Raw genomic sequence first — 22,885 nt, 5'->3', positions numbered from 1 at the left:
TAAATTGTTGGTCGAAATGATTTGAACAACCCCAAACCCAAGTAGCTCAATGTCAATAACAGTTCCTTTACAAACATACCTGCTCAATCCCCTACCATTTGTCCAAAAACTCACGCACCAACTCTCGTTTCCATAGCAAGTACGGGTCGTCTACAAACAGGAGAACAGTACAGTGTGACTGTCCGAGCGACAGACGCACAAGGGCTCAGTTCTCAAGGTATCGTGGAGCTGTCAGTCGCGCCGGGACCTAATACGAGACCACCGCAGTTCTCGTCGAGGGATTACTCCGCGCCCGTGTCTGAAGGCGCTGCTATTAATTCTACAGTTACCACTGTTACTGTAAGTGCTTTCGATAACTACTATAAATTATGTTATTCTGACGTTTTCTTTCATGGTTCCTGTATTAAAACATACTAAAATTAAAATTTAATACAAAAAATAACCATTTTTGTATAAAATTTTAGTTCGGCAATCAAATGCAAACGCATCGCATTTGATTGCCCAACTAAAATTACAAGCTGTTTACAAGTCTTATTGCTGGGAAAGAAACATAATTTAACAATACGTTCCACTTACATTTTTCTTCCCCCGAATATTATGAAAGCAATATAGATTTCCATATTTTCTTAAATTTAGTTATACAATCAAAACTCTTTCTTATTTTACAGGCCAAAGACCCCGAGAATGAACCAGTGTCGTACTCCATAGTATCGGGTAATGATCTACGCCAATTCGCAATTGGTGCCAATACAGGCATCATCACTGTCATCAGAAGTTTGGATAGAGAAGTGCTGACAAGATATCAACTTGTAAGTATTCTTACCAGGCAGAATTCTCCACTTTTGTTAGACAGGCCATATGGGAACGGGGAATTTACAGCCTTTAAAAATTATAATTATAAAAGATATTAAGAAAAAAATATGATCCTTATTGCCTATACTTTTGAAAATTTACGCTAACTTATGTATATGTACTTGTCATATTTAAGATGGTGAAAGCTGAAGATCCAGGACGTCTGGCGAGCACTGCAACAGTCAACATCAAAGTTACAGACATCAACGATAACAATCCCAAGTTTGACGAAGATTCATACCTGTTCCACGTTAAAGAAGGTATTACTGACTACTGAATTTTGTTGAATTAACAATTACGGTCGGTTTAATTTGCTTTCACAGTATTCCACAGTATAGAAAATCTGAAGTTTAAAATAAAACACGAATCTCTTTTGTAGCGTTAGCCTTGCTGTCGAACTAAACTTTCTTAATGGTTAGTTAGTTTGCTCAATCTTAGTAATTAAAATTTGCATTTGCAAGATTTTATTTATTATGTATATCGACAGAACATTCTAGACACACTTTGTGTATAACTTATCAACCTTAACTCAATTTTTAAATTCTAGGTGCACCCAACGAGCTCGTAGGCTACGTGCACGCAACAGACACGGATGAAGGAGTCAACGCTATGGTCAGCTACAGCATTCCTACACATCTACCGTTTAGTATCGACAACTCTACTGGCATGATTACTACTAAGACAGCACTGGATTATGAACAAACTAAGGTAAAGATTTTATCATTTAATCTTCAGCTATCTGATTTGATACCGAAATGGAGAATGTTAACAAATTTTGATTATTAGCATATATCTACTCCATATTCTCTGTTAAAAATAAAAAATACTATTGAAAGAATTACTTTGATACGTCAATTAGTTTCCGATTTATACCTACCATACCTAGTAACATTCTCCATTAGTTTTTTGACTATATTACCTTCAACATGTACCTACCTTAAATCTTCGTACGTTATGATAATATACATTTTAATACTAGACTACGAAATAAATGCACCTCTAACCTACCTAACAAAAGCCCAATGAAACAAAGTTTATATAAGTAAAAATGAAGATCATAATTTTAATACACGCCCTTAGTTTGCGCAGTCGGTTAATAAAGTATCTAATAATAATTCATATTATGTTTCCAGGATTACGCATTCGTAGTGACAGCAACAGACGGTGCAATAGACAAACGTCTCGGCACAGCATCAGTGACTGTACAAGTGCAGGACATTCCAGACGAAGTGCCCGTATTCCACAAGTCATTGTACTCCGTGCACGTGCCCGAGAATACACCTAATTATCCTGTTGTTACTGTTCAGGTTTGTATAACTTTTTGTGGTAATTATCGGCATGATTGTACATTATAGGTTTTTAAAGACTTGTATGAGTAAGAGGACATTGGATGTATACATAAATAACATTAGTAAAATTGTTCTACTAGAAAATATGGAAACTATAAAATATGTGGGACTTTTGGGTAAGTATACCGATCTTTAAACTATTAAGTTAACCATGATGATTACAAGCTGAAAATTATATTAATTGCATCAATCTTATATGCCCAATGTTCTTTAAGCACTTCTTGAAAGGATGAATAGCAGAGAGTATTGAACGTACGAACGAAGTCACCAACGTGCACATGAATAGCGTGGTGAACACTGCCTCTCAAATCAATCGATATGGAGAAGCGAGAATAGACAATTTTCAAGGAATGGCACATTGGTTGAACGGTTAATTAAACAACCGCTTTTTATTTTTTCCAGGCGGAAGACCCCGACACAGTTCCAGAGATAACCTACATAATCCTAATGGGAGATACGGATCTATTCTCAATAGATCGTAAGAACGGTCTCATACGTACTCTCAAGCCGCTAGACAGAGAGCTGACGGCGCGACATGAGCTTGTTGTAGGCACTGAAGAGAATAACGGACAAGGCATGGGCGCTACTACTATGGTTGAAATTTTTGTTGATGTGAGTTGAACTTTAATTAATACGTATGTATGTAATTTCATTTGCTTTTGTAAGCAAAACAATGTAAGCTTGTATGCTTAGTGAAACAACGTGGACGTTGTTAACAAGTGTTGAAAATAAATACGGATTTAAATGTAGAAATTATTGTCAACGAAAATTTGAAGCCTTATCTCTTAATGATATTAAGCGCTTGTGCAGTGGCGATAATCGTCGCAAGATATTAATAACCATTTCAAACCTAAATATTCGTAAATGTTTTACGCAGTTGCATTACAAAATTTTGGAAATGGTATATGTATGTGTATAGTTGTCGATTAACAATAAATAAATATTATAAATACGTTATCTTTATTTTCAGGACAAAAACGACAACGCCCCTATTTTCACATCAGTAGTCCGTCCAGTGACTATAGAAGATTCATCATCGATCGGCAGTCTGGTACAAACTGTAGTAGCAGTGGACAACGACGCGACGCCGCCGAACAACCGAGTGCGATACAAGCTAGTGGGCAGGGGTAAAGCTTCGATATACTTCCACGTTGAACCTGATACCGGCGCTGTGAGGGTCCGAGATGATCTGAGAAAGGAGACTGATAGTGAATATACGGTGAGTTTTATATTAAGTTGTGTATACGCAGTTATCCGTTGATACGATTAAGGACCTTTATTATTAAAACTTAAAGGAGAATTTAATGTTAAACGTGAAGTAATGTTACACGGATCATTTACTTTAACCCTTGTTATCTTTTACGTAAGTTTGTAATTTTTTTAAAAATTAAATAGTTAATAATTTCACAATTCCTTGAGATAGCAATTTCGTCATTCTTGCAGCTTAGTTACGGTTTTATTTGTATGTTTTTAATCAAGGTAAAATATAATTTAATATCTTTAACTTAACATTTAAGGTGGACGTGCAAGCTTACGATCAAGGAGAGCCCGTGATGTCATCAGTTAGTAGCCTGACAGTTTACGTCAGCCATTCAGCTACCGTGCCACCTGATGTAAGTATTACTTTTGTAAAATTGCCTTAAACCACCTATCGCTACTGAATTACTCAATAGAAACTTACAATCGATATTGTTCTTCTTTGTGTTGTCTTTATCGGGTCTTCTTTCATTCCATGTATTCTTTCTAATGACTATGGTTCCTTCCTTGAGATTTCTATCATGCTTATGTAATCATATTATGGTCGAAATAATATTATATTCTTGATTATTTTGATTAACAACATATTACATATTAACACATGTTTTTTCTTCAGGTTGGCCTCGGCTTCGCAGACACAGTGTACACAGAACACGTAGCAGAAAACTCTCCTAACGGCACGCTTGTTCGTGTCTTGCCATTACTCAACAAGAGGGAACATTCCCCCGATACCCCGCTCAAGTGTAAACTTACTGACTCTTCACAAAAAGGTAAGAATCCATAAGATTATTTGTTCGTTGGAGTAGTTCCTCATGCGCAGCTCCTCATGCCATAATCCAACCGCCTCGGATTTCTTTTAATGGCGCATTGGGGTTTTCAACTACTGTTAATAAGTTTAATAGTTCAGCCGCAAAAACGTAACAGACATTCGCAATTATAACATTAGTACGAATACCGTACACTTATCCCTTATTAATGGTCATGCAAACCTCCAACGGAAAATTAAGAAATGGAAATCTATAGTCAGTTTCGCAACTAACTAATTGCTTTTGATATTATTCTTGACACATCCACTAAAACTAATAATTTCTTACAGGAGTGTTCTACGTAAAACTGACTGAAGATAGAGACTGCGCAATCTACCTCAACACAAGTTCTTTAGACTATGAAACTCTTGGCGAATACTCATTAGAAGTCCAGTTAGAATCTATACAAGGACTCATCAACCCTGAAAGCAGTAGGGCGAAGATCAAAGTGCATGTAACGGACGCGAATGACAACGCCCCAGTGTTTACGTTCCCTGAACAATCGACTATTGTAGGCGCTAAAGGAAAATACTTCGCGATTGTTACCAAAGATATGCTTTTGGGGACTAATGTTTTGCAAGTTATGGTAAGTTTATTCTTGACCTTATTATCAGGCTTGTAAGATTCGATTTACATTAAATTTTGCTCCATATTCCGTAGACAAATTTTGTGTAGGCAATTGATCTGCGCCTCTGGCGTATACTCATCGTTGTCTTACCTTTATCCCACGATAAGTAGATATGGTATATGTTCTCATCTTCCACTTCTATCAATCAATCCTCAACTGTACATTTCAAGCTGTACCTCGATTCTGTACATTCGATACTAACGTCACGCTATCGAATACCATACATTGCTATCGAGCAACTCGTTAGGAAATCGGCAGCAATCCGGCAGAGAATCGCGACCTATCGAGTATCGAAAACTTGACATTTAAAGTGAGGAAAAGATTCGTTCTGAAAATTTTTTCTTTAAATAAAATTTTATTGGCAATAATTGTGTATAAACTAATTTTAAATATATTATATAGTGGATAAAAAATAATCATGAAAGGTATTATATCTCATAAATAATAATTATAGTCTACTTTAAACGGTATTAGTAAAAATAAATCAATAATATAAAAATATCATAATTAATGTTGTTCAACGAAACATTATCAACACAAAAAAATAATCAGCGTCTTTTTTTTCTACGTTGAAGCAGGCAAAGGAGACAATACTTTTTCAGCCTCGTTGGCATCGTCTTCCTAAAATTATCTAATATAGAATATTTAAATAATTTATGAAAATTAAAAATGGAAAGAATATTTTATTTCGAAATTCGAATTTCGAATTGCCCTTAAGTGCGCTCCGGCAAAAAAAAATATTTAATTTTATTTTATTTTAATGTTTGGTGGAAAATGGCGCCATTGAAGAACATAGTACTTGCAAAAATCCGCTAGGGGCGCTGATCAATTTTTCATACAAAATTTTTCGATAGCGAGTCGATAGTCGATAGTTGTACAGAATCGCGGTACTGATACATTATTAAATGCAATATGTGCAAAGGAGACAACAATAATCCTAACGCATACTTACTTACATTGCTAACAGCAAAATAATTTAAACTGACTCACCCTATCATTAATCCATACTTCTATTCTAATTACATCATTTATACTACATTCTTAAGAACGAACATCACTAATCACTATTCATATCACAGGCAAAGGACAAAGACAGCGGTGACTTCGGTAAAATAGAATATCATAAGAACTCTTGGACTAAAGCAGCCGAGGAATACTTCAGTTTGGACTCAGATACTGGTGTTATAAGTAACTTGAAGACGTTCGAGAATGTTCCCAAAGAAGTGCTGCCGTTCAAGTTCAGTGTGACTGCAAGAGATAACCCTAATTCTGCGCAGGATTATAATATTGCGAGAGCTTCGGTTGTGGTGAGTATTATGCTTAGATTTACGAAGAATATTAATGTTATAGAATTTTATTTATTCTGGTTGCGCAATGGTATTTTAATTACATTTTCATACAATGAAGAATTGTTTGCATAGTGTTATTGACTCGAGATTTAGTGCATATAATCTGATATGTGATTTGTAAGCAAATGCCACAATGTCTCTCCATTGATTGTGTCATATAATAATTATTTTTAACTTAGATAAAAGAATACTAGAATGTACATATATATTTCAGTAATTAAATTAAGGATATTATTGTCTACATCATCAATACATTATTTCCATCTCAGGCAGATGTTAATTTAGTAACATCATACTTGTGGTGCCATCTAGCATACAACCAAGCAACTAACTTTTTGTTCCTTTTCAGATTAACCTTCTACAAAAAGAAAACCAGCTTATCGTGGAAGTATCAGTCAACCCGGACACAATGCGTCGTCGGGCCCGAAGTCTTTTAACCGCTATCGAAGAAAAGACCGGCCTCGTCGCAGGCTTAGAGAAGTTAACTGCAAGGCATTATTTAGGAGAGAATGGAACATTGGAAACGGATCCTACTGGGACTGATGTGTGGTTGTATTTGATTGATCCTGTCAGTGGACAGATACTGACTAGAGAATCTCAGCCGGTTAAGAGGTAAGTGTTTTTAACACATAAATTAGTGTGACAGTTTGAGAGATAAGTTCTTTAGAAAGGTTTTGAGTAGTGGTTACAATTTTACTCTGAAAATACCTTTAAAATTATTTCATTTTGACAATTTTGTTTTTAACGGGTACACGTTTATGTTGGCTAAGTACAAGTCTGCGGATTAGACATTGTTTAAAAAACAATTAACGAACTTTGTTTCTGAACTGTGTTTCATATTTCAAGCAGGATTAGTGTGTTTTTGGATTATTATTAGTATTTTACCCTCAGGTGATTGATACCTAAAGTCTCGTCAAATTAGTGTTCGACGTTTGTTAGTCTTGCGTTGGCGGCGTTAATATAAAATCAATTTATAACTGACTAACCTACTCTTAATGTCATCTTCCAGTGCGATAGATTCTGGCATCCACAAGGTGGTGGCGTCTCGGCTGCAGGCGGGCGTGAGCGCGGTGCGCGGGCCGCTGGTGTCGGTGTCTCCGCCGCGCAAGCCGCACGTGGCCGCCGCGCCGCTCGCCACCGCGCTGCCCGCCGCGCTCATCGCACTCGCCGCTGTGGTACTCGTGGCGGCCATCGCTGCTACTATCTATATATGCGCTTCTTGGAATAGGTGAGTTTAGCTTTATACTGTTTGTCAAGACTTTGACTTATAAAAAGCTACAATACTGATAATATTAACTTGTCTGGTTGCTAATTCAATAGAATTACAACCCAATAGAATCACCGGTTGGACTATAGTCTGTTTCATCACTGGTAGTGACGATAAATAAAAATAAAAAAATTTAGAAACGATAGAACTAGAAATATTGTTTCTAAAAATATTTTTTTAGATCCGCGATGATGCAAATTTTAGAACTTCACCTAGAACCATGTAAAACCCATGTAAAATAGTAAAAACATAATTAAGTTTAGTTACAAAAGTCTTTATATCTCTTTCCAGATACAAAAAGCACAAAGAGCAAGCTATACAACAATACGGCACACTGAGCATGAGCATGCCTCCTCCTCGGCCACCGTCCGGCTACGAGTCGAGCGAAGACGAGCCCGCGCCGCGATATGAGACACAGGTCAATAATTATCGCAATTGGGTTTGTTTATGTTACCATTTAACTTATGTTTAAGAACATTACATATGCCCTGTTTCTGAGACACATTTAGCGGTAGTTTATCTATTCAAATTGTCAGATTTATATGAACTTTAACGCTATTGAATAGATAAACTACCGCTAAATGTACCTCAGACACCGGGGGTTAATACTTTCTATTGAAGGTTTCCCGTTTCTTTACCCACCAGTCTTTTCTGATTTTTAACCTACATAATTCTACCCTGTGGGTTCGTATACTTAAAATAGAATATACCTTTACTAAGAATTAATTCTTTGCATTGAACGCTAATAATATGTTTGGTTGTTGCTTCTGACACTCATAGGTGTTCATAAAATGCTTCTTATGTTACTCATACACTACATCAGTAAAACACATCACCCTTATTTTTTCTACATTAATATTTTCATTGAGCTTATCATAATTAGTCGATTATGAATGTTTAGCCCACTAAAGATGGCGTCGTAATTTGTTCCTAATAGTATTCATTTGAATGACTAACTGTTGTGAAGCTATGTAAATTGTACATTTGTGTTGTCATATCCCGTTCCACATATTAACATTTTCGTGTTTTCATGAGAATCAAACTTTAAGTGATTACTATATTAATGTATTAATCGTGTTACAGGTTCTAAATATGGCAGTTGATGACGCAGATTTGCAGTTAGACTTCAGTCCAAACAACCATGCATTCAACATACACAGTGTGCAATACATGTCCAAAGATAATGGTAAGAAACCTTTTATCACTTTAGTAACTAGATAATATTTCAAAATTAGTGTCGTTGAGACGTTTAGATACTATCGAAATGTATCGAGTGTTTGACATTTGAACGATGGTCGTAGTTTAGTTTATTTTGATGCACGAATAAGCATAGAATTTCTCAAAGAGTGGATTATTATATTTTCGGATCCAGTATTTTATTATTATCTCAGTCAGTGGTGACCTAAAAATGTTCTGTTTTGAGAATTGAAACATAAATTCTATTTAGAAACTGAACTTGTGATAGCTTTCATAGACTGAAAAGTTTATTAATACGATTGTAATGTTTCAGGTGAACGTAGTCCAACGCTTTCAGAAACCGCGACCACCGCCCGCGCATCAAGCGTCAATGAAAATGGCGGCACTCTGAACAATCACCACAACAGCCAGTTATTTGAGCCCATCGCGAACAACGCATCCATTGCGCGGAACACTCAGACACTCAACCGACGAATCCCTAACGCGCATCCATTGAACAACGCGCTGGGCACTTTACCTCGAGTCAATAACAATAATGTTGGTGGAGGATTACTGGCTACAACTTTAGGAAGGAAAATCAATGCGGGGAATAATCATAAGAAGAAAATAACTCAGCCTATTATGGCGTATGATGAAATACCCGGATTACAAAGGTTTGTTATGTCCGTTAAGTAGTTTATTAGAATTTAAATCTTTACTTATAATGGTCACTTAGTCACTATTTTAGTTCCTTAAATTAGAATAATATTTTTTCAGAAGTTACTTTGTTGCTTTAGTTTTAAACCGTTATTTAGTGTTATAGGTATAATAATAAGATAAAAAGCTGTACATGTTGCTTTTAGAAAAAAAGTAGTTTATACGACTTAAAGAATTAACTTAGCCAGTAGTAAAATAATTATATTATATTTTATGACATGGTGAACTAGATGTTTAACCTCTCCCATATTTCGGGAGATAACACTTGTTAGCGGTACTGTCCGTAATGGGTTAAATGAACTATATTTTTTTACTTACGAGTGTACATCTTATAATAAATGAAGACTTCTATTATCTTAGAATAGATGAAGTAGCAGCACAGTAGACTATTTTAAATATTTACTCCCGGTTTCAACGCTTCTCAATAAGTGTCGTTTAGCTTATCAGAAGAAATTTTGATTTCTAACACTTTTTCCTAAACTGTAAAACTGGCCCTTTTAACTGTGTAGCTCATTAGTCAAAGCACAAACCTAACCTTACTAACAAATATAAAACAAAAACGTGTGATTAATATATTAAATTTCAATTCACAGGGCGTCGGACAACGACAATGTCACCTTTGGTAAAAGAAACTTCACTGGTTACTACGACCAATCACCAGTAGAGACCACTACAGAACTTTAAGCACCGAGAACTTTAACACATTAGTAGTGATTAACTAAATGTTTCTTCTAAGTGATAACAAGGAATCAGTGACGGCAAAGGTATATGCGTAAGCATCAGTTCAGGAGTATGATAGTCTATCACGTAATATTTTATTATACCATACGAGAATTGACGCGAACATGCATACTATCCCGGAACTCCTGACGTTCCAAGGTTTGGATGTTCATATTGATTCCCGTATAATAAACATGCAACGTGAGAATTTAAGAGGCGGTCAATTTTCTATTGATGTATTTGATGTGAGCGTCTACGTGCCCGTATAAGCTCTTTGTGTGCGTGTGCGTGTACGAGTATTATGATGAACTCTTACGAATCAATTGTACTTATTCTTAAATTTTAATTGATTGATGCTTATGTATGTGCCTTTAAAGTGATAACTCAAAGGACTTGTGATAACTCAAAGGACTTGAATTCAGCGAGAGCCTTGAAGTGAGAGACCGAAGTGAATTCCGTCCGATTTATTTTTAACGTTTGTGTTCAACGAATTAATTTCTTCGTCTTTAAGGATACGACTGAGAGACTTTCGAATAATTTTATAAATGTGAATAACGAATTTTTAGATAATTATATTTTTGTACTTATTAATGTATTTTCTTAGCCAAGGCTAGTCCCGTTTATATGAACAAATGTGCATAATAAATAATGTAAATATGGCATTACATGGTGATGTATATTTTAAGGTACCTGAATTGTAAATGCAGGTACAAAACTACTATTTTATGAATCTCTTTTTGTCTTCGATTTGGCCAAAAACGTGCCATCCATCGATTTTTATAGAAACTCATACGTAAATGTATTATTATAATGGAGCCAACGTTTGACCAAAAACCAAAGGTTGGCTCCAATATAATGAGTATTCTCATTTTAAAAATTGAAATTTGAATAATTTCATTTTAATCATAAACTTCTCTTATTATTTCTTTACGATATTCTTTACGAATTTTGTGCCAGTTACTGTTAAAAATGTAATATAAGGTTTTACTACGTCTACACTTGCCTCTGAAAAGCAATTTAATAAGTGGTTTTATATGAAATACATTTTAGTCTGTTTGTAATTGTGGGCGTAGTTTTTAAAGTAAATAAATTAGCATAATGAATGAAAATGCTCAGTTTTTTATATGATTTTAATTTTAAATCTGGCCTCAAAATGTGATTTGTGCCAAACTGAACTAACATTTTTAATTTATTTTGTATTGGAGAGTAAAATGTTACCTAATGTAATATCACTGTATATCTTGTAAAATAATAAAATGTTTATTTTGATTGTGAAAAGTAAATTTGTATTATATAATTTTTGTGGTAAAATTGTTAATATAATTTTTGTAATAAATTAATTTTTATTATCAATACTGTTTTTGTATCAATTCACCGAACCAAACTATAACTCTGCAAACTTTAAAATTCACGACATTCCCACATATGCCGAAACCCTATTTTATATTTTATTTTAATTTAAACAAATCACAAACTATCAACAAAAAACTTCAAACAATTCCATATAATTGAAACCACACATCGTAAATAATAGAGCCCGACCCAAACGCGGTCAAACATCTGTTTAAAAATGTATTCTACGTTACTTTACACTCGAAGTAACAATGTAGTGAAGTAATATAGTCCAACGAGTTAGTAGAAAGCCTTGAATGCACGTTACGCGTCTGGCGGAGGTATACAAAATATAGAATTTAGAACATCAGTAACGGGCAGGCTTATGCAGTTGACGGTGGGGAGAATGTTAACATATTTTGATAATTAGCACTCCATATTCTCTGTTAAAAATAAAAAATACTAGTGAAAGAATTACTTCGATACGTCAATTAGTTTCTGATTTATAAGTAAAACAAGTTGTAACCGTCAATTTGCGTGTGACGTCATTGTACACCACGCTCAGTCTAGCTCACACGGTCCTTAATAATAATATTTACTATTATTACACTATAAATGTAATAAGGGGACAAATACACAACAAAATACTGCATAAGCTATTACATCTAGGGCTGGAGACTTGATATTAAGCGGGACGCGGCTCGCGCAGCACGGTGTAATATGACGTCACGCTGTTAGCGGGACTCGATATTTTTCGAAACTTTGAATGCTTGTAAAATAAAAACTACTTGGTATTTTTGACTAAAACAAAAACTAGTTTGCATGTACATGTACAGGCTTTACTGAGTCAAAATTTGAAGCGATTTGGCATACCTAGTAACATTGTCCCATGCCACAGCTCTCTACTAAATTGTCAGACTACATAGTCCAACAACGTAATGCACAATGTATCTAGATTATAATTCATAATCCCAGGTATATCCAAAATTAAGCAGCTGCAATCTGCATCGAACAGGCCGACATGAGGCGCATAATATGCGTGCGTGTCATTTATATTCTAAATTTTGAGTTTTGCAAACCATGCATACAAGGCTTTCTACTAAGTTGTTAGACTACAGTAACCGATCCTAATGGGAACGTAAAAGCGTTTTATAGGGTAACAGGTAAGAACGAAAACCCCTTTAAACCATTTTGAATGGTCGTGTCAAATTGAATTTTAATGATCAAGTGAATCCTTTTCCCCGAACCCCTCTATGACTTATTCGGTTGGAAACATCTAAATCTGTTTAAGTTGTGTTCCTTGTAAATTATTTTAAACTAATCCTTTATACGGGTCTACTTTTAGAGGGTTTTAAATGAAAATGAGTGTTACCTTTCGAAAATAGACGTAACTTAGTAAACGGTATCGGTTTAGTTTTCTTGGAAGGTCTTTGAATTTGGTTTACGATCCGTTTTAATGCTAAGTTATCTGGAACAGTAGATATTGACAGATTTTTACTATCTTTATTCACGACCTTAGCAAAAATCATAGGTTGTTGCACCATTTTCTTATGATTTTTGCTAAGGTCGTGAACAAAACAGCATTATCATGCTGTTTAAAATAGTAAAACTTGGTTTAGAATGACAATGTGACTGTAGTGAAGAGAAGTCCTTTCTTCATCATGGTCACGTCAAAATTATGGATTTGATATCAAATAAAACTTAAAAGGTAACTGTTAAACGGTGCATAAGTTATTAAATTACCCGACGTACGCGTGTGTTCAAACTGTTCAACCCTTCGCGGCGTATCCCCAAATATTTGCACAGTACGCCTCGCCACGTATTCGCCGAGCAATCTCGTCTGCGTACATTTTTAAATTTAATATCTCTTTGTGCCGCGGTCCCCTGCGAGCATTACGTCGTACGAAATTACAGAAACGTCGAATAATATAAAATTCTATGTTGCCTCACCTAATGGCTTATTCCGACCCGTTCGTACGTTTGAAAGACGTCTGGCTTCACGTTTTAATGGACGGAAAATTCAGTTTTTTGAGTTACGCTTTGTAGTTGAATGTTTTAGTTCGTTCAGGGTTTTTAGGTAGGTACAAGTTTTATGACTATTTAAATAAGACGATACGTCATATTTTTTATAATATGCCTGACTGAAAAGTCATTTTCGAAACGTTAAACACGAGTAAGTATACCCACGTACTCATATTACGAATGATAGATACGTTTTAAGCCTATTATTATGTAGATGGGATTTCTAAATTTAATATAGCAGCAAACCTGAACACTTAAGTACTATGTTTAGCGTAGTAGGTACACCCGTACCTACTGCACTGCTTCTTTCACTCTAGGCTTATAAAATACTCGGACTGTACGCGAGATATCATGATTATGTAGTTGTATTAAACAAATTTTCATCCAGAAATAGGTCTTTTAAGATTTACTGCATTACCTAAGATAAGAACTGTTCAATGCCTAGATTATCACTAGTACTACAGTCTACATAGTTAGTACATTGTAACACTACAATATTGTTCGTCCTGCAAACTTGTTAATTATGATAAATTCTCTCGGGGCCGTTCGTTCTAGTCACAGCTCTGTACATTGTCTTCGCTAAAAGAGGTAGTATACAATGGAGCCTGTGTTCGGATATGGATAGATATTGGTGGTAAAGTATGACCTACTTTAATTACCGTCGAGAATTATGTTCACACGTAATTTGATCAAAGCGTAACTTGGTTTATACATTTAAGATTCAGATCTTTCATAAATCAGATTTTAAGATGATTTATCACTGTTGATTCGATTTTGTCACAAGACGATTGCAAAAGATTGTAAATTATTTGTGGTAAATTACTTTGTTCACATAAAAAACATACGGATGAAAATTGAAAAAATATCCATGATTTCTGTTCAAAAATTGGCACATTTCGTAAAACTATACTTTAAGACCATTCGCACAACGTCTAGCCATATGTTATTTCTTCACACAATAATTTACACTTCTAATCCATGTGCAATATGCTAGGTACCGTCTTACCCAAACTTCCCTGCAAGATGGACACCACTGTCAAATTAATGTTCGTGAAATTACTTCCAGTTGCACATAGTTGGTGGTAACTTGGGAGACATTAACTTAACTTGTTCGAAGTAAAGGTCTGTTAATACGTTATTGAGGGCTCTGTCGTTAGCCACATGTCTCTGATGAGTTTCTAATTGAGTTACGAGATCATGATATGGGTGACGTGTTTTAATGAAAATTGTTTGGCGCCTCTGAAGTTACCAGTCGTGGTATATTTAAATTACCTATATATTTAGCACGTATATACATAGTATATTGTAAATAATATACGTTATATACAAGTAAAATATATTATTTAATATTAGAGCAAAGTATAATTCGGAAGTCTCACGCATTTTAATACATTTTCACAAATTTTCGAATGTTAAATTATAAAGTTAAATCTGAAAACTTGACCCTGTTATTCTTAACAACAAAATGATTCCTAATACACATTTCAACAATATAGCGATCTCATAAACTTTATACAAATAAGTATCTGTAGAAGAATTCAATTTTAGCAGTCTTACAGGTAGCCGGTGAACAAACACAGTATAAAACACATGTACCTTTGAAATCTCCGACATCGCCTAAAAGGTCACGCAAGCTTTCATTATCAAACCCTTTTAAAACTAAAAGCTTTACTGTATCTATGTACTGTTTCTTGTTAATGTATTCTTACATGATTACCGAATTTCATTTTAGATTGGTGATTGAAGGCTGGATGTGGTGTTAAGAAAAATCTCAAAAAATGTATTGCTTTTTTTCTCGTATACCTACCTAAGGCTACATTAATGAAATGTTATGAACATAATATAATATCATTAATGTAAAATATCTAATATCACGATTGTTGTACCTGAAGGTGTAGACAGAGGGTGTATGAAATACATCGACATTTCTCCATTAACAATGTCAATCCTATCTAAGAGGGGCTAGAATATTGTTATTTACCGAGCAGAATACCAGACTACTCGATAAATATTCTAATATTATAAGATCTATTGTTAACCTATTTTGCCCGGCCCGGTAATCGAATTAGAGACCTTATGGTCTTATAGCAATGCTCTACAGTGGTAATTTCCTCAAAATCGGTTTTATTTATACTTCAATCTTATTTGAGACACCATAAATACTTATGACTAGTAAATTCGACGCTATTATTTGCATGTACAAGAGGACCTTTAAGTACCTACTTTTTAAATAAATAAAAAGTGAAAGTTTTTATTGTTTACGTAAAAACAATAAAAAACATTTCACAATAAAAAGAGTCAATAAAATTATTATTTATTAATCGTGCAGTGTTTTTGATGTGTAAATAATAAAGGTTTTTTTTATTTGTACAATTGGTGGATAAGTAATCTTACTTTTTATTATGTTTAAATAGTTATTGTACAATTAGTTGCTTGATATATTTGCCAGTTGTTTCGGTACACAGTTGCAGTTGGGTAGACGTTATGTTGGTGATATATTTATTTTTATTGACATTTTCCGATGGAGTATTTTGCAAAAGACCTCCGGCTTGTGGATGTATGTATAAGTTAATTGTATTTTCTGTATAAATCCTGATTTTAATTACAATTTGGAATTTGTATTTAATTGATCGGATTAGTAGACTTCATTGACAATAATCATAAATTTACCGATTAAACACACTGCAGCAAAAAAAAGGTATAGTACATTTATTCGTCATAATGGTTAGTAGCCAACCTAGTGTTAAAGTGGTCAAAGCCGCCCGAAAGCCTTTTTACGAGCCCTCTGAAGCACGGAGATGGTTCAAATACCAAATTTAATTAATGTAAAACTAAAGTAAAAAAATAATTGTAAAATGTACCGTTCCGTAGTAATTTGCGAAAATATAAAGTAATTGCAATTACAAAGACCTTTACTTTATATCTTTGTCTGTCCTATTGATGGAGTTTACTTTTTAAGAAAATATAATTAAACCATTTATTTTGTTTTTCAAATAAAGATATATCATAAAATTGAAACATAGTTAAACTTCAACTCTATTTTACAGACATCTGAAGGTTGTGATAACGTTTTTTAATATTTTCTATACGGTTAATTAAAATAATTTAAAAAAAAATTAAAGAAGAGTTGGGTGTTTACATTTTATTTTTATTTGTTTGAAGGCTAGTGTACCTTTATCTATTTGTTTTGTATTCAATTTTATTAATCATCTAAGTTATAGTAATATCTAACGTAAAACTTATTGTAGATCAATCCTTTTTTATCCGAGCTATCTGGATTTTGGAAGCATTTAGTTCTTATTCAACATCATTTCGTTGGACTGTGTAATGCCTTGCCATGCCTTTGCCCAACAGTGGGCTATTAACAGGTTTGATGATTTAACAATACCTATGTAGAGGTGAGGTAGAAGCAGAGATGAAACAACTCGAGGCTTTTAAGTCTTTAAAAAGGAACTCGACTCGGTTATGACGGTTTGCAACTCAATCGAGTCCTTAAACCCTAAACCTTCACCGTTATGAGAGGCTTCGACTCAGAACTCGAGGCTTAATTTTAAGATAGTCGTTTTAAAAAGACTCATATTTTTAAACGACTCATACTCAACAAAAAGGTTCGAGGTTTTTTAAAAACGATTTGGTTCGTGAGTTGTGTGAGTCGTCAGTCGCGAAAAGTACGCGTCATCAATAAGTTGCAACTTGAGAACTTGAACCTAACCTAATCACCAAAAAAAGGAACAGATTAGGAAACAAAACTATTAGAGCCTCAATGTGCCTACCATCTTGACTCGACATATTATAAATAGGTACATAATTTAAGTTATCCGGGCAAAAGAAACCGAAGAAGAACGGTTAACATCTTTACTATTATTACTTAGTACATAATGGTCTGTAATAAATATTTGAAATATACACTGAAGTTTATCTTATTACAGTCTCATATTAAAAGACTCTTATTATGAAACGACTTGAGTTTTTAGTTAAAAGACTCACGACTAAACCTTGAACCTCGTAGTAAAGACTTCGAGTCGTTTTATTGATTCGAGTTTCTTTCTATGACTCGAGTTCTTAAACATTAGCAACAAGTCTCAAGTCGTATTTTTAGAGTCGAGTCTTAAAAATTGAGATTAGTCTTAATTATAAAGGTTTAAAAGACTCGAGTCGTTTCATCTCTAGGTAGAAGTGAAAAACATTACAGTCATATAAGACTAGACAAACTGAGCTGCATTATTTTATTCAACATTTAAAAAAATGTTTTTGATATATGTATAAGTTTGTGTAAGCTTACAATATATTGTCTATAAAAACAGTTACTATGTTAGATCAAGTGTTAAACGTGACAATTGTATGCATCATGTTCTTTTTATTGAAGGCGTGACTAATTAAATCGTGATTTACTAGCATGTGTTTCTATTTTATTTGTTTATTTGCCTTTCTTTTATTCGTGAACATTATCTATTTATTTAATTGTATTATTCACTATTATCTATTCATTATTATGTTTTCTTTTCTAGCCTTTTCTTTTATATCGAAACCTGGACTTAAGCGAGGGAGCATATTGTCTAGGGACGGGACTTCTTTAAGCGTTGTTTATGCTGAAACTCATGGTCCTAAATCATCACGCCATCATCATTTCAGTTCATCCACTTCTAGTTCGTCATCATCTTCTGCTTCTGAAGTATCAGCTCGATCTTCTTCTACTTGTGGTGGGTCTTTTTCTTCAGCATCTCTTTTTCTGAATAAAATTTAAGGGCCGGTGATAATTATTAATATTAGTTATGCAAGCGTAAACTATGCTAAGGCATGCTGCAACTCACTGCAGAATGCTGAGGAAGAGTTTGCGATGGTGATAATAATGGCCGCCGGGTCTAAATTACACATTACTTATATGACTACCAGTATTCATACACTTTTCTTTTAATACAAGCATTGTTTATAATATCATGGATCATCTCTGGCTGTAATTGCAATAGAAGGGTGGTTATCAACCATTTTAAGTTACTGAAGCAATAATAATGATGTTTTACAGCCGATTCTGATGAAAGTAACTGTATGCTGAATTTATTGAGATAACATGGGATGATGAGTATTCAGGTGCACTTTTGACATGGATTATATAGCACGTCCACTCACACTCACATATCGTACTGTCACAGTCCATCTTTGAATTAGGCTTTAAAATACCTTGCGAAAATGTTCAACGAAGACATCATTTGAATGAATATTTCTAGGTGAGGAAGAAGGATGCAATGGGGACAGAAACGCCGTGCCCAAGTCATGTCCAAACCCTTGTCCATCGACATGTGCTAAACAAGAACCCGTTCCATGTCCCGCAACTTGCCCCGAATTTGGATGCGAATGCAAAACAGGATATATCCTCAACGAGGTCGGAGGAAAATGTGTTCCTAGGAAAAGCTGCCCAAAAGGTACGGTACCGTGTAGCAAAGTTATCTTAAAAAAAACATGTCATTAAGTTGAATTAGGACCGAAGATAAGAATTAAATGGAAAACGGATAAAGAAATTCTAGTTACAAAATCCAAAATAAAAAACTGCTATTATTTAGTTTTATAAGGTTGAAATAAAGTTAAATAAGAGTCGGCCACTCGAACCGCAAGCAGCATACCAATTTTTCGAAGATACGTGTGCATTAGAATTAAATATCACTTATTCGAACGTAAAGGAAAATATTGTGATGAAATCATACCTTATCTAAAAGTTTCTAGAGGATATGGAAAGGTGGTGAACTTTAGGCTTAAACCTCTCCCTTGTTTGGTCAGGGACCCTTGCCCATTAGCCAGCCATGGTTTAAAAATACGAGAACGCAAATCCTAACATGAATTGATTGCTTCTAGAACCGTTAAATCCTTGTGGGGAAAATGAACGTTATGCGGAAGGCGATGTAAATTGTGTGAGGACGTGTGGAAATCGACTGTTGCCGTGGGAGACGATGGGAGCTTGTGCCCCGTACACCGGATGCATTTGTCAATCTGGTTATTACAGGAAATATGACAATTCTACTGGGCCTTGTATCCCTGAAGAAGAATGCCGTAAGAGAATATTATTTTTTTCAGAACATTTTAATATTTTGGGCCTCTTTACAAGCATAGCATTTTGTGTTCAGGCGATGTTTTGGCAAGATCAAAATAAATTAGCTCATCAGCTTGTTAACCAGAATCTTTCAAATGACTAGTTCTCATTGGGTTAGGCAGAGATTGCTTAACACAACGTATAAAGTAATCTACCTATAAATAAATAAATCACTTATTTCTGTCTACTATTTTCAGCGCCATTACCAGAATCATGTGGCATAAATGAAGTACGTTCAAGCTGTAGAATCGTTTGTCCTCCACAATCTTGCGAAAGCATCTATACTTTATACTCTTGTTTGTATTCTGATTGTGAGCCTGGCTGTAACTGTAGGGACGGTTATCTTAGAGATTTCGATGGAGAGTGCATACCATCTGAAGAATGTCCTCCACGTAAGTATCCGTACTTATAAAAACATTCACAAAAACTGGTTTACTACTTTGTTCTAGGTTATTCTTATTAATGTATTTCTAGTTTTATTTACTTCGCACAAACTTATGTTGAATTACGAAGATTTTTAGAAGGGTTACCTCATCAAGATTGACCAACAATTTATAATACATTAACAAAAACTTATTTTTGACAATAATAATCACCGGCGCGTAAACTGTCTTCATAAATATCCTTAATATACGATTTTAGAATCAAAATGATATCTACTAAGCTAAAGCTTGTTTCATCTAAATTGTAGCAAAGCCCATAGGATGCAATGGAGATCCGAACGCTTCACCAAACCCATGTCCAAGAATTTGCCCAGCTACCTGCGCTCAACCAGACGGTGACATATCATGTGGGGAAGGCTGTGGTGATAGTGGCTGTGAGTGCAACCCTGGATATGTTCTCGATGTTGTTGGAGGAACCTGCGTTACATTCGAGGAATGTCCAGGTTAGTATAGTACAATTGTATAAATAGAAAGAGACTAGCTTTTTTTGATGAAAAGCTGTCTTGATCGAGTATTAATACAGCTGGCACGGTAAAACAAATGTCTGCTTTTGTGGTTTGGATGGTAACATATACGACTGCTGATCACAAGGTTCTGATTCCCGTGCTGGGCTAAGAGCTATTTATCTTTTCTTATTGATGATAGAATGTTTCTTAATAGTTGCTCAGGGTTTGGGAACTTGGTTTAAGGGGCTCCTCATTGAACTAGCACCTCAAGTGGCCAAACGTGGGTTTCTTTCATCCACTTCTACTTTCAGCTTCTAGTATAATTTGTGTTCTGTATACATATGTATTATGTTGTTTTATTTTAGGAAACCAAGGTTGTAACGGGGATCCAAACGCTGAACCTAAAGACTGTCCAACTAACTGTCCAGCTACTTGCGCACAACCAGATGTTAGGAACATAGGATGTAACAAAATGTGTAATCTTAACCGCTGCGTTTGCAAAGACGGTTACATACTATCGAAGAAAGGAGGACGTTGTATTGAACCAGACGAATGTCCTGGTAAGTAAACATCTTTATGTGAACCAAGCTTAGGACTAACTCATCTGATTGTAATGTTCTAAAGCCGACTAAAGTTGTACCAATGCTATCAAACCTTTTTGGTATTGAGTATTACTACATCGAAAATTAATAGAAATGGTGAAATATTCATAGTCAAATAATCTTGAAGATCTGATCGCTGATTCGATAATGACGAAATCGTCATTTTATTTGAATTGATGTGAATACTTCTGTTTTGCAAAGGTGGATCTCCAACATGTCCTGCAAATAGAACATACGTGGACTGTGCCATCGACTGCCCAGAAAGTTACTGTCCAGTAGATGATAGTCTCGACGAAATACTTTGTGATCCTCCGTACTCTTGTGCCGGCGGCTGTTCGTGTATTGAAGGGTATTTGTTGTTGAGTTATGAAGATCCTAAATGTGTTTTGTCTTCGGAATGTCGTGAGTAGCTACATTTACTGTTTTTATTTTTCTACAATATTTTTTTTACGTCAACTTTGTTTTTAGACTAGAAGTAAAATTAAGCGAATTTTCACTCTTTCTACGTTCGTGCAAAGATCCCAAAAATGTCTTCTTTATCTGATTTAAAGCCAATAGTTTTCTCCTGTGATTAATTTCGTCGTAATCAAAAGAATATCAAAGAGTTTTAATTTTATTTAGCACCGGTACCCTGTACGAGACCAAATGAAGTATGGGATCCTGCACCGTCAACTAATTACCGAGAGCGGTGTGAAGACATCGGCAGTGACTGCGATGGCTCGACTACTGGTCCGCCAAGATGCGTCTGTGAACCTGGTTACTATAGAAACCAGAGTGATATTTGTGTTCCTGCTTCTGAATGTAGTGAGTATATAAAAACTAGAAGTATTACTCAAGGTTCCAACATATTGTTTTACTTCTTTCTTAACATTAAATTAATACAAAATGGAGTTGAAACTGAATATAAATCAGGGTATTTTTATAATAATAATTAACAATGGGACCTCAATACATAAGACATATCTATTGATTGATAATCACTTTTTGGAAGTACAACAAGTATTATGTATACAGTATAAGTATAATGTCCTCATTATTTTTTTTATTTTAGATATCGGTTGCAATGGAGATCCTAATGCTGTATTTAATGACTGTCCCAGTTCATGTCCACCAACTTGCGCACAGCCAGATACTAGCAATATTAACTGCATCCAATTATGTGATCCGAGCAAATGCGTGTGCAAAGACGGATACATTTTAACGAAAAAAGGAGGAAAATGTGTTAAACGTGATGAATGTCCAGGTAGATTATTTTGTATGCACTATAATAATATACCAAAAATTAATGGTGATTGTTAAATATACATATAAAAAAATATTTAGTCTTGTTTTGGGCAGAGTTAGAATTAGGTTAATACATTTTTGTTTTGTATCAAAAACCGATTAACACTTTTTGCGAAAATTCCTCACCAATAAACGGATCACTTAAAGTAAACGGATTAATGCTTGATAATTTTATATCGTTGAAAGTTATCAGATAAATAAAAATATAAAAAGTCCAAAAGAAAGTAAATTAAAACTGCAGAGTTGAAAATTAATGTTATATTAGATGAAATATCAAAAAGCTCGATTTTGATATTCTAGAAATAGGCTGTAATGGAGACCCAAATGCAGTAGCCAACGACTGTCCCAGTTCTTGCCCAGCTACATGTGCGCAGCAAGATACCAGTGATATATTTTGTATTGATCTATGTGATCCCAGCGGTTGTGAGTGCAAACCTGGATACATACTGGACGATTATGGAGGCAAATGTATTTTACCTAGTGAATGCCCGAGTAAGTTAAATTAAAAATATTACTTTTGGACACCTCGAAACAAAAAACTCCTAAAGAAAAC

General features: G+C 34.7%; 2 protein-coding genes across 7 annotated transcripts in view; both read left to right on the top strand.

Annotated features, from left to right (window-relative positions):
- Cad99C (cadherin 99C) overlaps nt 1-11,476 on the top strand; it is a 163,345-nt gene extending 151,869 nt beyond the window's left edge. For 4 of the 5 annotated variants that reach the window (XM_076119704.1, XM_076119700.1, XM_076119701.1 and 1 more), the window contains 17 exons: nt 137-339; nt 669-809; nt 989-1,112; nt 1,400-1,560; nt 1,986-2,159; nt 2,604-2,813; nt 3,172-3,420; nt 3,719-3,814; nt 4,075-4,228; nt 4,555-4,850; nt 5,972-6,199; nt 6,591-6,853; nt 7,251-7,469; nt 7,800-7,947; nt 8,592-8,694; nt 9,019-9,358; nt 9,995-11,476. In XM_076119704.1, the coding sequence (XP_075975819.1) occupies nt 137-339; nt 669-809; nt 989-1,112; nt 1,400-1,560; nt 1,986-2,159; nt 2,604-2,813; nt 3,172-3,420; nt 3,719-3,814; nt 4,075-4,228; nt 4,555-4,850; nt 5,972-6,199; nt 6,591-6,853; nt 7,251-7,469; nt 7,800-7,947; nt 8,592-8,694; nt 9,019-9,358; nt 9,995-10,085 (3,200 nt within the window). In that variant the 3' untranslated portion in view covers nt 10,086-11,476. The remainder of the gene's footprint in view (nt 1-136; nt 340-668; nt 810-988; nt 1,113-1,399; nt 1,561-1,985; nt 2,160-2,603; nt 2,814-3,171; nt 3,421-3,718; nt 3,815-4,074; nt 4,229-4,554; nt 4,851-5,971; nt 6,200-6,590; nt 6,854-7,250; nt 7,470-7,799; nt 7,948-8,591; nt 8,695-9,018; nt 9,359-9,994) is intronic. The other variant, XM_076119703.1, reaches the window with a different exon arrangement.
- Nucleotides 11,477-15,900: 4,424 nt separating this feature from the next.
- Nucleotides 15,901-22,885, top strand: part of LOC142976363 (zonadhesin-like) — a 29,531-nt gene continuing 22,546 nt past the window's right edge. Inside the window, exons 1-11 of one of the 2 annotated variants that reach the window (XM_076119645.1) lie at nt 15,901-16,032; nt 17,984-18,175; nt 18,701-18,895; nt 19,323-19,517; nt 19,755-19,949; nt 20,249-20,443; nt 20,812-21,006; nt 21,250-21,450; nt 21,670-21,852; nt 22,100-22,291; nt 22,633-22,824. In XM_076119645.1, coding sequence (XP_075975760.1) covers nt 15,960-16,032; nt 17,984-18,175; nt 18,701-18,895; nt 19,323-19,517; nt 19,755-19,949; nt 20,249-20,443; nt 20,812-21,006; nt 21,250-21,450; nt 21,670-21,852; nt 22,100-22,291; nt 22,633-22,824 — 2,008 coding nt within the window. In that variant the 5' untranslated portion in view covers nt 15,901-15,959. The remainder of the gene's footprint in view (nt 16,033-17,983; nt 18,176-18,700; nt 18,896-19,322; nt 19,518-19,754; nt 19,950-20,248; nt 20,444-20,811; nt 21,007-21,249; nt 21,451-21,669; nt 21,853-22,099; nt 22,292-22,632; nt 22,825-22,885) is intronic. The other variant, XM_076119646.1, reaches the window with a different exon arrangement.

The sequence above is a fragment of the Anticarsia gemmatalis genome, chromosome 11, assembly GCF_050436995.1.
Source record: "Anticarsia gemmatalis isolate Benzon Research Colony breed Stoneville strain chromosome 11, ilAntGemm2 primary, whole genome shotgun sequence".
NCBI classification, from domain to species: domain Eukaryota; kingdom Metazoa; phylum Arthropoda; class Insecta; order Lepidoptera; family Erebidae; genus Anticarsia; species Anticarsia gemmatalis.
This window is presented reverse-complemented; position numbering and strand designations above follow the sequence as displayed.